General features: G+C 44.6%; 1 protein-coding gene across 3 annotated transcripts in view; it reads right to left on the bottom strand.

Moving 5' to 3' along the window:
- The window catches only part of LOC109296280 (solute carrier organic anion transporter family member 1C1-like), a 75,078-nt gene extending 63,585 nt beyond the window's left edge, over positions 1-11,493 (bottom strand). Inside the window, exons 1-6 of one of the 3 annotated variants that reach the window (XM_019515620.1) lie at positions 11,289-11,493; positions 8,455-8,605; positions 7,693-7,834; positions 7,419-7,551; positions 6,510-6,640; positions 925-1,071 (exon numbers count right to left, since the gene is read on the bottom strand). In XM_019515620.1, the coding sequence (XP_019371165.1) occupies positions 925-1,071; positions 6,510-6,640; positions 7,419-7,551; positions 7,693-7,834; positions 8,455-8,605; positions 11,289-11,305 (721 nt within the window). In that variant the 5' untranslated portion in view covers positions 11,306-11,493. The remainder of the gene's footprint in view (positions 1-924; positions 1,072-6,509; positions 6,641-7,418; positions 7,552-7,692; positions 7,835-8,454; positions 8,606-11,288) is intronic. The other 2 variants (XM_019515619.1, XM_019515618.1) reach the window with 2 other exon arrangements.
- Between the last annotated feature and the right edge of the window lie 237 nt (positions 11,494-11,730).

The raw sequence follows: 11,730 nt of genomic DNA on the forward strand, positions 1-11,730 counted from the left end.
GGGGAGGTAGGAGCATGCATTTTGCCATTAAGGCAACAGCTCATTATCTTACAGGTGGTGAGCCTGGAGCCTGTCTGGGAACCTGTAGGTCAGCCTCCTTCTTTATTTTCTAGAACCAAGTAAGATCAAGTCATGGCAGGAAAGTAAAAGGAGGGGGATGGGGGAGAGCTGATCCCCAGAGAAGGAAAATTCAGCAAGACTTGATGGGGACACACACACCGGCCTATATATAAAAAAAAAATGCAGCCAAAGACGGCACCCTGTCACACCGATCCATATACCCTGAGTTGCACTGAACAGTATCTTGTTCAGTGCAACTCAACATCAAGAGTACCCACTGATGGCAATGTGACTTTTATGGAATAAGGTACTGCTCATAAAACATGAGGGTGTCAGCACCAGGTCAATCTGTTACTGCATAAAAGAAAGACTGTAATAAAACATAACATGACAGGCAACATAACATGACAGGCAAATGTATCTATTCTATGATGCCTACAAAAACCAAACAATGTTTTTGTGCCTCTGACTGCTTTTGGTTACATTTTATAATAATTATCCCACTATCTTAAAGGAAAAGAGTGGGATAGGGGAAAAGTGGGGGGCGGGGGATGTGCTTCCTGTTTCTGTTGTATACACCTATGATCTCTCACCGCTCATTTTGTAGAGTGGGATACTCATCTTGTAGTTCTAAAGCCACCTGTAGCTTTTCATGGCCCACTTGGACCACTCACAGTTTCTGTACTTACAAGCAGCAAACTCATCCATGCTGAAAGAGCCATTGGGAATAAGGAATGCATGGAACATCTTTAGCATTCCTTGCTTATCTTCATAGTGTCAGGAATGCAGACTACAGCTGGTGGAATATATTTTATGCTTAAATTTTGGTACAGAAGTGCTAATGTAAAGAATTTGAGTGATTACCTATGTAAAATGCTGAGTTTTCTTCTTTGGCAAAATCATCAATATATGAAATCCCCAGTGGTATAACTGGTGCTTCCCCAATTCCACGTAATAGATTTCCCATGAGTACAAACATCCACAGATAGGAATTTGCTGTTTTCTCACATTCTACGAGAAATCAACATATACATTTTTTTAAAACAGAGCTTTCAGAAACACCACTTTGCAATGCAAATTGAAATAGTGCCCTTTGAACATCCATTATGGATTTCATTCCCATTTTTTTTCCTTCCACCTCTTTTACTCCTTCTGGAAGTATAACCTTAGACTGAGTGTAGAAAACCATCTCCTGAAGATTTTTTTTCTGGACAAAAATCATTAGTGTTCTGCTACAATATCACCCATTGTGATACCATGACAAGTGTCTTTATGCCTCAGTGAAATTCCCACAATAATTTTTGGGAAAGGGGTCAACCTTGCAAGCAGGATGACCTAGTAAGGGACCTGATTGTGATTATTCATGAAAGTAGTCACACAGAAATCAAGGGCATTTGAACATGTAATGAACATAAAGCATGAACTTCAATTCTTTACTTAATTGTGGCCATTGATACATGCTCTTTCCAAGTCAGTAGTAGAAACACAGAAAATTGCATATGCAGGTAAACAATGGGAAACACTAATCTGGCCAACTTTTACACATACAACCAGTTCTAATAAAGAACTTAGACACCTACAAATTCAGTGCTGCAATAGCTAGCTGTGGGCATCTGGACCCAAGAATAGAATTCCAAATGCAGAGTCAAACACTTGTGCTCCTAGAGAAGTATGTGGGCATAGTTAGTCACCTAAAAGAAAGAAGTGCCTAGAATTAATCAATAGGAGATGTAGAGCACAGAGGTCTGTGTCAGGGTTGCAAGGGAGATGCATCCTAGGGCTGTTTGAAGCTTCAGTAGCCAATTCAATTTGGAGGAGATTCAGCCTAATTTGGAGATTCAGCCAAATCCGAATCAAATCAGGAGACCCATTAAAAGGTCCAAACTGAATTGGAAGGCTCCGAATTGATTCAGAAAATATTCGGCACCAATTCAGAGATTCAGCCATAGACTAAACAGACAGCAGTCCCCAAGGACGCTGGACAAAGCTGCCTCCAGCTGGTAAGTCTGTTGTGGTGGGCAGAGGGGGGCAGGAAGGGGTGTGCTGGGGGCAGATCAATGCCCCCACAGCAAGGGAAGGATTGGGGCTGAGACAAGCTGCCCAGCCAGGGCAGTGCAGAACTCAGGGAGGGGGGCTCCCGCCACTGTGTGCTGCTCCGTGCTTCCAGTCCAGGAGGGCATGGGAGTGGGCATGTGCCCCCAGATTTGTGTGGGCTGGGCTGGGCTGGGCTATGCAGGAGGCTAGCCCAGCTGCCCACCACCAGGCTGCACTCCACAGAGCAGGTGAAGCCAAGGCCGTGCTCTAGGCGGCTAGCCCCAGCCACAGCCTGGAGCGCAGCACTGGCTCCACCTGCCCCACAGAGCACAGTGGAGAGGGGGAGTCTATGGTGGGGGGGCTGCAGCCACCCTAAAATTACCCATAGCCCCTGCTGCCAGCCCTGCCCTGCTGCTCCTCACCCAACCAGTGCAAAGCCGTGGCTTGTCCAGGAGGCATGAGGAAGCTGGAGCAGCTTCCACCACTGCACACCACTTGTCTGAGGCAACACAGTGGCATTGTACCGCACCTCCCCACCCCAGATGGGTGAGCTGTGGGAGGGTATAGCCCCCACTCCCAGTGTCTTCCACCCAGAGTGAATTGCGCCTGCATCACACACCCCCACCTGCCGACTCAGCTGGACAAGTGGTGGCAGGGCAGAGCCCCCGCTCCCAGCACCTTTCACTGCCTGTCCAGAGCGCAGCCCAGCCCAGCCCAGCCCACCCTGCACAGATCTGGGGGCACATACCTGCTCCCATGACCTCCTGGACCAGCAGCACATGGTGGCGTGCAGTGGCGGGAGCCCTCCTCCCCAAGTCCTGCACCCCCAAGCGCTGGCTGGGCAGCTTGTCCCAGCCCCAATCCCTCCTTTGATGTTGGGGCATTGATCTGCCCCCACCCACACCCCTTTGCTCTCCCCTCCACCCACCACAACAGATGTACCAGCTGGAGGTAGCTGTGCCCAGTGTCCTCAAGGACTGCTACCTGTTTAGTCTATGGCCAAATCTCCTGAATCAGCACCAAATCTTCAAATCCGATTAGGCCAGATCGAATCAGGACAGTGACTCAAATCACTGAATCGAATCACTGTTCCTCCAAATTGGCTGAATCTGAATTGTATACTTGCTACTTCGCATAGGCCTAGTGCATCCACCCCTTCCCAGCCAGGGCCCAGTCTGATTGTCTGTATGACTGACTGTCTAAGGGCACAAAACAGATGTCACGCTTGTGCGGTAGTGTAACAAGCTAAGCTGGTGCCCAGGGCAAAACGTGGGAGAGTGAGGTGCGGGGGATCACACAGATTCTGAGGATTGTGGAGGTATGAGGCACGAGTTCTGAGAGGGAGCAGGGATCAGGCTGCAGGTTCTGAAAGCAGGGGTGAAGGAGGCACAGGTCTGCAAGCAGGGTAAGGGGCACCAGCCTTACACAGCTGGAAACTTCTAAACAGTCCCAACTGAATTGCTGTCATGTGCTCTGCCCACCTTCTTAAAGCAATAGTAGCTGGGAACTGTTTCAAAGTCCCTGGCATGGCATGGCATGGCAATACTGCAGGGGTGCAGACTCAATGGGTGCCCTCTTGCCCACCCCTAGTTATGTTACTGCCCTAGTGCTACCATAAAAATGTTTACAATGGCACAAGTGCATACAAACAGATATCCTATTGCCCAAAAATGTTGTTGTAACCAAAAGTAGTCACAATTAGCGACTCCTTAAGGCTACGGACAGAAATTATACACAAACTGGTGTAAGTGACCAGAAGCCAGTTTAAACCTGTAACAGAACATAAGTTCAGTGCAAATAAACCAGTTTCAAAATGGCCAAAACGGGGTTAAGATAAACCTGGTTGAATGTAGTATCAGGCTTAAGTAATTTGGGTCAAACCAGTTTATGGACCTTGTGTCCCAGACCCCTGGTTTATGTTAAATCAGAGTTCCCCAGCATCACAGCATGCTTTTGAGCCCTGGGCTGGGCTGGGCTGGGCTGGGCTGGGCTGTCTGCTCCAGATAGCAGGGCTGGCCCCACCACTCTCCTCCCTAACTAGAGCTCCGGCTGACTGAGAAGGAGGTGGAGACAGCAGGCACAGCAGCATCTGCTTGGCTTTCCCCTGCCCCACCCCGTCCCTGCTGCTCATTGCTCAAGAAGGAGGGGGGCATCCCCCCCTCCCTCCTTCCCCTCTCCCACAGCATGGACCCCAGCAGCATGGACCCCAGCAGTATGGATCCCAGCTGGCATCTGGTCATGGTCATGCTATCCCCATGCTAGCTTAAGCTGAGAGGTATCTATGTGTGTGTGTCTCCAATTTCACTGGAACAAAGGCAGACAGAACAGTGTCCACTTAGGGCTTTTTGGAATTAATCAGCAGGCCAGCTGTTAATGTCCCTCCATTCTTCCTTACAAATGCCTTAGAAAAAGATGTTTAAGAAGAGCTTGAACTAATGAGAGAGAAGCTGGTTTTCTTGACGATCTGATAAGCTTTGTGTTCTGATAAGCTCCCTGCTGGATTCTGGCTTGCTTCAAAGGCCGCAATTTGACAATGTTCAAGAAGGGACAGAGAGAGATGTGAGAAATGACCTGGTTTGCAATGCATGGGACCTGTGAGTGCCCTCAGTTTGCTGCAGACAATATGAAGAAGCAAGGAGATGGATGTTGAAAAGCTCAGTACCATCAACAAATTCATTCACTCCACACAAGCAGTCCTCCCTCTGCTCCCCTCCCCCTGCCGCCTTTGCCTGAGAGTGGTAGCCAGGGGCTGGCAACACTCTTGCTCCTTGAGCAACGCATGGGAGGTGGGGGGAGAAAATCCTGGTGAAGGCTGCTTCCCTCTCCCCCTCCAGGCACACCCCAACTGGGGACTTTGCAGGCAGGGTGGGGCCATGCCTCCCCCCCCAGGTCAGCACTGTAGAAGGTAAGGGAGGGCTCACTCTAGTACCCCCCAGCTTCTATCCTGAGCCACTGCAGACATGAGCCTTCATTTCCTGAATCAAAAGTGAACATCTATCCATTTGTAAATCAGTTCAATCTCTGCAGGTTAAACTAACCTGCAAAGATTGAATCAATTCAGACTTGGGCTTTTTGAATGTCTGTCCCTAGCCTAAATGGGACCACATCTGCTTATTGTGTATGATAGGAATTCTCCTGCACGGGCATTCCTAGGGTGTGTTTGCAGAGGCGCACTTAAGGAAACCCCTTGCAGAGGATTCCTGCAGCACATATCAGGCTGCCATGCCCCAATTCAGGGCACATGCCTACAAGTCCAGGAACCATGACCCCTGACCCCCATGAGGTATATCTCACTCCTGCACCCCAACTCGGGATGTGTGCCTGCAGGTTGCCACACACCAACTTGGGGTGCACATGTGCGAGTGAAGGAACTCCTATAGTCATGGTACTTGGTGCTGTTGACCAACAGGACCTGGTCCCTGAAACTCTGGAAACAGCAGAGGCCTGAGCCTGTGGAACAATGGCATCAGTGACACACCCCCCAGCACAGCTGATCCTGCTCCAAAGACAATGTCTGTTTATAACCTAATGTAAAATACTCAGTCTTAGGAACAGGAATTAGAACCTAAGGGCTCCTATACACATGCAGGGAGCCTGCTCTGATGCACTGTAATTCCAGCACATCAGAGCACTTGATTAATTGAGTCTGCTGGAGCATGGAAATTTAATGTGCGCCAGCATCCTCCAGCGTCACATGTATCAGCATCCCCATGCTGAAAAATGGCAGTGGGGCACTTTAAACTAAAGCTTATTTGACAAACTTTAGTTCAAAGCACCCGGCCGCCATTTATCAGTGCAGGGATGCTGATACACGTGATGCTTTTGGAACTTTTAATTAGCACTGTTCTTAGAGCTTTGCTAATTAAGATGCCCCTCCCCCCCACACACACACTCCGTATAAACGCTATAAAACACCACTCTCCTAGTTGAATTCCATAACTGTGAGGCATGAACCATGATTCGGCCTTTCAAGGATCTTAGGCATTTTCTCACATTGTTTCTAAATGGAAATGGAATTAAACAGTAGCTAAGCACCTGCTAGATACTCAGATTGGGGCACTTCTAGGCATTTGCAGAAGGCATTACAGGTACGTATGGAACTTTGGATCCAAAAGGGAAGTGTCTAGTGCATTTAGTTGCCCCCAGAGTTAGGTGGCCACTAAGCAGAGGCTTTGGGGATTTGAATTTTTAATGTATGCACACACCTAAAGTCCACCTATAGCCCAATTTAGACACCTAAATCTTTTTTTGGATTTGGCCTCTAACTCCATATTGTCTCTTCAAGCAACATATACATACATATTAGTATTTCCATTATCTCCATGTGTGCATGCATTGAGTCTCCTTTTAGTGATAAATAAAAATAGAAAATGAAGATAACTAAGAGAAATTTGAATTATAGAGCCTTTGCTTACCAGAATCTTTCAGCTCTTCAGCTGCTTCCATATCATCTGAAGCTGAAGGATGCAAAGGTAATGTTGGGGAGCACGCTGAAAAACTTGTTGAGGAGTTGTTGACAGAAATGGATATTCTTTCATAATTATAACTGGAAAACAACTGTGTAGATTATAGTTGAAATATAAAAGACTTGTCCTCTACAAATACTGTATATGACCTTAGCGTTCAGGAAATGTCTCTGTACATCAACTCTCCCTTCTTATAGGTACTTGAACCACAATTTAGAGTTCACCCCAAAAAGACTAATTGATAGCTTCTGAAAGACCTCCAAAGGGGACTATAGTGCTGCCTTCACAGCTAGGGGCTGCCTACTCCTTAAGCCAGCCCTGGCCACATTAATTGTTAAAGGTAATTCTGACGACAAAATTCCAGTATTTTACTTGGATACACATTCAAATAGCTGGATGATTTGAACTAGTCTTCATTCAGAAGAGTAAAGGAGAGAGAGCCTGCTGTTGGTGGTGTGCAAGAGGGTCAATGGTTCACACATGGAAAGCACAGTTGTTCTTTACAGCATCTGTAGGTATACCTACATTGTAGTGACAGCCATGACTAACTTTGATATGAATCATAGGCTAACCACAGCTGCCCAAGAACTCAGCATAGATTGCAAATCTGTCTGAAAAGCAGCTGGCCTGAACTGAATTTGATGCTACAACGGCTAGAGTGCTGAGAAGCTCAGGACAGGCTCTCAGTAAATAAATCAGAGTCAATGAATAGCAAAATATCTGCCCTATAATGCTACTGATCCAATATTCAGAGGAAACTGCAATTTGCAGTTCAGCTTAGTGCAAATATGCTAAAAGGAATCCACTTTAAAAATTCACATCCAAACAGTGCATAGTGTACCAATCAGCCATATTTACCATCCCATTAGGAAATGAGGCATCACTGATAAAAATGGTCCAAGTGACATGATGAGACATCCAACAGCAATTACTTTTGGTCGGTGAACTTTTGGTCCAAGATAACTCACCAGTATCATCACCATTAAGTTACCTGTGCCATGAGAAGATATGTAAGCAAAACTATAAAGGAATAACAGATTCAAAACATAATTATTGCTAGTAGTCCATATATTTCTAATGCCTCCATTACCAAGGCACATACCTTTATTTTGAGAGAGAGAAATGCACATACCTATCTCAAAGCTGCCTTCAATAATACCAAGAAGTGATGATGGGATTTCAAATCTCCTTTCAATTTGAGTTGATATACTTCTTACATAGCTTCCAGAAAGTCCTTTTGCAAAAAAGGAAAATGCTAGTGCCCCGAGAAATAGCTGAAGAAAAAGGGGGGAAAAGAGTTTATGAAGAACATTTTTTTTTTCAACACCTGAATGGTTTATTCATCTAATCTTGAGAGGCAATTCACAGATTGGATACTTTGTTCTCCTGTAGTTGTTGTGTAAAAAGCCTTTTTCAATAGTTTCCATTAAAGTAGAGATTGTATTTTATTATTGAGTTGACTTACAAAGACTCCTGCTTTGCTATAAAAATATCTGAATTTAATTTTGAGTGTGTTCTATATTTTCATGTCCAATCTGAGAAGGGCTGTTACACAGGGCACTGTCTACCAGCTTTATTTGAGTTTTAGGTATTTTCTTCCCTGAGAACTTTCATGCATAAAACTCATGATGATGACAATAACAACAATGATGTAGCTGTTTTTTTCATTATTGTTACTGCTACACCATTACCACAGTACATCCTGATCTGAAACACATTGAATATTCTCATTGATTTCATTAGGCTTGGGATCAAAATCCAAAGCTGTAATGTTTTCTTATCTCTCATGTATAGTGTAAAGTAGTACCATATAAATTCACTGGATCTTTATAAAACATCAGATCATCATTTCAATATTTTAAAGTTAGTATGTGATGAGTGATATCTTTTATACCTTTAACTTTGAAAAAGTAGGATGTATTCTTTTGGGAGGAAGTGGCCCAACACTTTCGTCTTGGGAAAGTGATTTGTCTTTGATTTGGTCAGGAATGATTCTTTTTTCCATGGGTTGCTCTTCTAGAGTGATAACATATATGCCTTCCTGTCTAGAAAAAACATCAATGTGAGTTGTTATTCTGTATGTAGCACTAAAGGTATGCATGGTATTTTACAAACTGGTGAAATGGAAAGACCCTGCCTTGAGATTTACAAGTGAGAGGCCCTATTCTTATTCACAATTCAAGGATGTTACTGATGAACTGGAGAAAGTTCAGAGGAGAGTCACCAAATTAATGTAAAGATAGAAAAACATGCCTAATAGATGCAGAATCTCACATTTTAATCTGTATAGTTTATCAAACACAAGATAACTTGAAACCAGTCAGTAAATATCTGTATGGGGAACAAAAAAGGTAAGTGACTTGTGGGCTAAATGTTTGCAAGATCAGAGCCTAAAAAAGACAGATAATTATTACTGACGAGAGAAGGGAGACAACACAATAGAAGGGATATGATAGCACAAAGAAAGGTGCCTTAGGAAAAAATATAAGCTAGAAGGAGAATGCTTCTCTTCAATAAGTACTTCTCATGAAACTACATCATGCAAGGGTAATACTTGTAGCACTGTTTTAATGATGTTGCAAAAGACTTTCTTAACTAGAATGCTCTAGGCTGCATACAGACATTCATTTCTACCAGTAAGAATTTCTTACAGAAAAATTGCCTGGAAGCTGGGGTGTACATTCGTTCCAGTCCCCTGGCTGGAGAGCTACACAGGTGAGCTCTCTAGTTAAGGTGTACTACAAGGCTGTTCCCTGGGCCAACCCTGCCTTTAGGGAAGCCCATTAATTAACAGCCTGCCCTCTCTCCTGCTGGGGCACAATTTGAAGCCAGAAATGGAGTTTTCCTGACCTTGGGTCCTGGTTCCCCAGCTTTTAATAAACTGCCTTTTGTGTCACCCAGCTGAATAGCACATGTGACATGTAAAGCCTGCAGGGCCTCAAACTGGGGCACAGACAGCTTCCCCAGTCCTGGCTCCTGGAGCTCTGTTATCCCTGCCCCCACCACCCAGGTGGGTAGCAGGGGCAGCATTTAAGCCTGTGGCCAGGGAACTGGGCTTGGGGATAGTCTCCCTGAGTCCAATTCCTGGCCCCTGGGGGGTTTCCAATCCCCTGTCCCACCCCCACTGCTCATCCGGGTCCAGGGGTGGCAATGTGAGGCCTGGCAACCTCCCCCCCTCACATCTCTTCTCCAAACCAGAGAATGTCCTGGGAAAGGGGCAAGGAGTAGTGACTGGGCTGGGAGGGCAGGGGGACAGAGCAGTGGGGCAAAGCCCCCAGCCCTTCCCTAAACCAGGCAATCCCCAATTTAGGGAAGAGTCATGGAGCAGCTGTTGCCGATCCCCTTGCCTTTCAGACCAGACCAGGAGACAGGCTCACAAGCATTTCCTCTTGCGAGAGAAACTCTCTTGCAAGAGAGATCTTCTTGGTTGAGACCTGGAGGTGTTTTTTCCTCAGGAGAAATTCAGTGAATGCTTGTAGACGTCTCATTTGTACCAGGGAAATGATAATTCTTCCAATAGAAATGTAACACTTACATGGGGCCTCAGAAAGAAGAGGTGGCCTTATCTAAACAGGCTTATGTGGACAAACCAACTCTAGAGAAACCAATGGATCGAAAAGAAGACACTGAAACCTTAGCAAATAAGGAAGTATGAGGGCCAAATTCTGTATGAGGGCATGACTTTCCTTGCATGAAGAGCAGGGAAATGAGATATTTAGTTTTAGCCAGGTGGGCATCATGGACTTTTCAGACATTGCTTTAGGATGAGTTGTATAAGAGATGAAAAGATAGGCATGTGCTTTTATGGCTAGTGTTTTAGGGGTCCTGAAAATTGAAGATGACCACCCAACTCTTTAACCTATTCCTGTTTCACCCTCTTGGTCTGCTTTTCCAACCAGAGTCTGATAGCTGTCTAAGGTGACTTCCATTCCTTTTCTGAATGTTCCATAAATACTCAGAAAAGCCCAGAGTCACATTTTAGCTACACGAACTCCTAAGCTTAGATGTCCAGCCTTCTGAAAATGTTGTTTTAAGTGCTACTGAGTATATCAAACAAGTTAGAATTGCAGCTCAAATCTAATAGGCATTCACTTGATCATTAACATATTGTGTGGTCAAACATGGCCCAGAATTGATAAGACATTGGCTGAAATAGTCTTCCAAAGTAAATACGTTCCATATTTATTTATCTTCTGCTGCTGATTAACTTAGGCTTGCAAAATACCTGACCCTGTTAGTCACATAGTGTTTAACTTATTATGTGATTTTCTTCTCCCTATGCTTAAGAATTCACCTTTAAATGCTAACATTAAACACTATGCACGCATTTCCTGCTGTTCCTGGAAATCAGTAAAATATTTAGTGACTGGTGTGTAATATTACTACTGACAAACTAAGCCCCCGTTTTAAGAGTAAAACAATGAAAATGCCACTAGCTCATGCTCAAATCAGTCACTAGCAATAACTTAGTATGGTACAGTGAGGTAAAATACCCCACTGCAAGCAATATTTGTCCTTTTTAAAAAAATCTGATTTATCACAGTTCTGTTGTACTTTTTGAATTTAAATGCTTTCTCATAAGGTCAAGTAACAACTATACACAGGACCATGACCTGAAGTGTTAAATCATTTTTTCTCCTGGAGCAGGTAAAAAGCACATAAAAAGAGGGGTGGGAAATAAAATAAACGCAAATGGAGTGAAACAGAGGAAGAAGAAAGAGAACTTACCTCTGCCACTTCTGCATCAGGCTGCTCTTCTCAGTGACCAATGGCTTTAGGCAAGGAGCCAAAGTAACGTTACAGCCGGGAGGTTGACTTTTAAAAAAATTAGCAAATACATTACAACATTTTCAAACCTTGGATTTCCTTTTTACAGTACTTTCCTCAAGCCAGTGAGGCAAAAGCTTTTCGGAAGAAAGGAGATATCTGTGTGTCATAAATCTGGCATTGTGCCCACAAGAACACAAGCGGTACCAGCCTGTCCCGGAAAAAAACAAACAAACAAAAACCTTGTTTTCTTCATTCTCTTTTTAGAGTAAATGCTAAAGCTGGATTAAGGGCCCTTACAAAGTGAAAGTTCTGCTATGTAATAGCTGTTTGGTGGCCTGCGTGAAAGTAGTTTGATGACAGAGTCTCAGTTTCCCAGTGTGTGTATCACAAACACTGCAGC

This window comes from Gavialis gangeticus, unplaced genomic scaffold (assembly GCF_001723915.1).
Source record: "Gavialis gangeticus isolate Ggan-Ray unplaced genomic scaffold, GavGan_comp1, whole genome shotgun sequence".
In the NCBI taxonomy this organism is placed as follows: domain Eukaryota; kingdom Metazoa; phylum Chordata; order Crocodylia; family Gavialidae; genus Gavialis; species Gavialis gangeticus.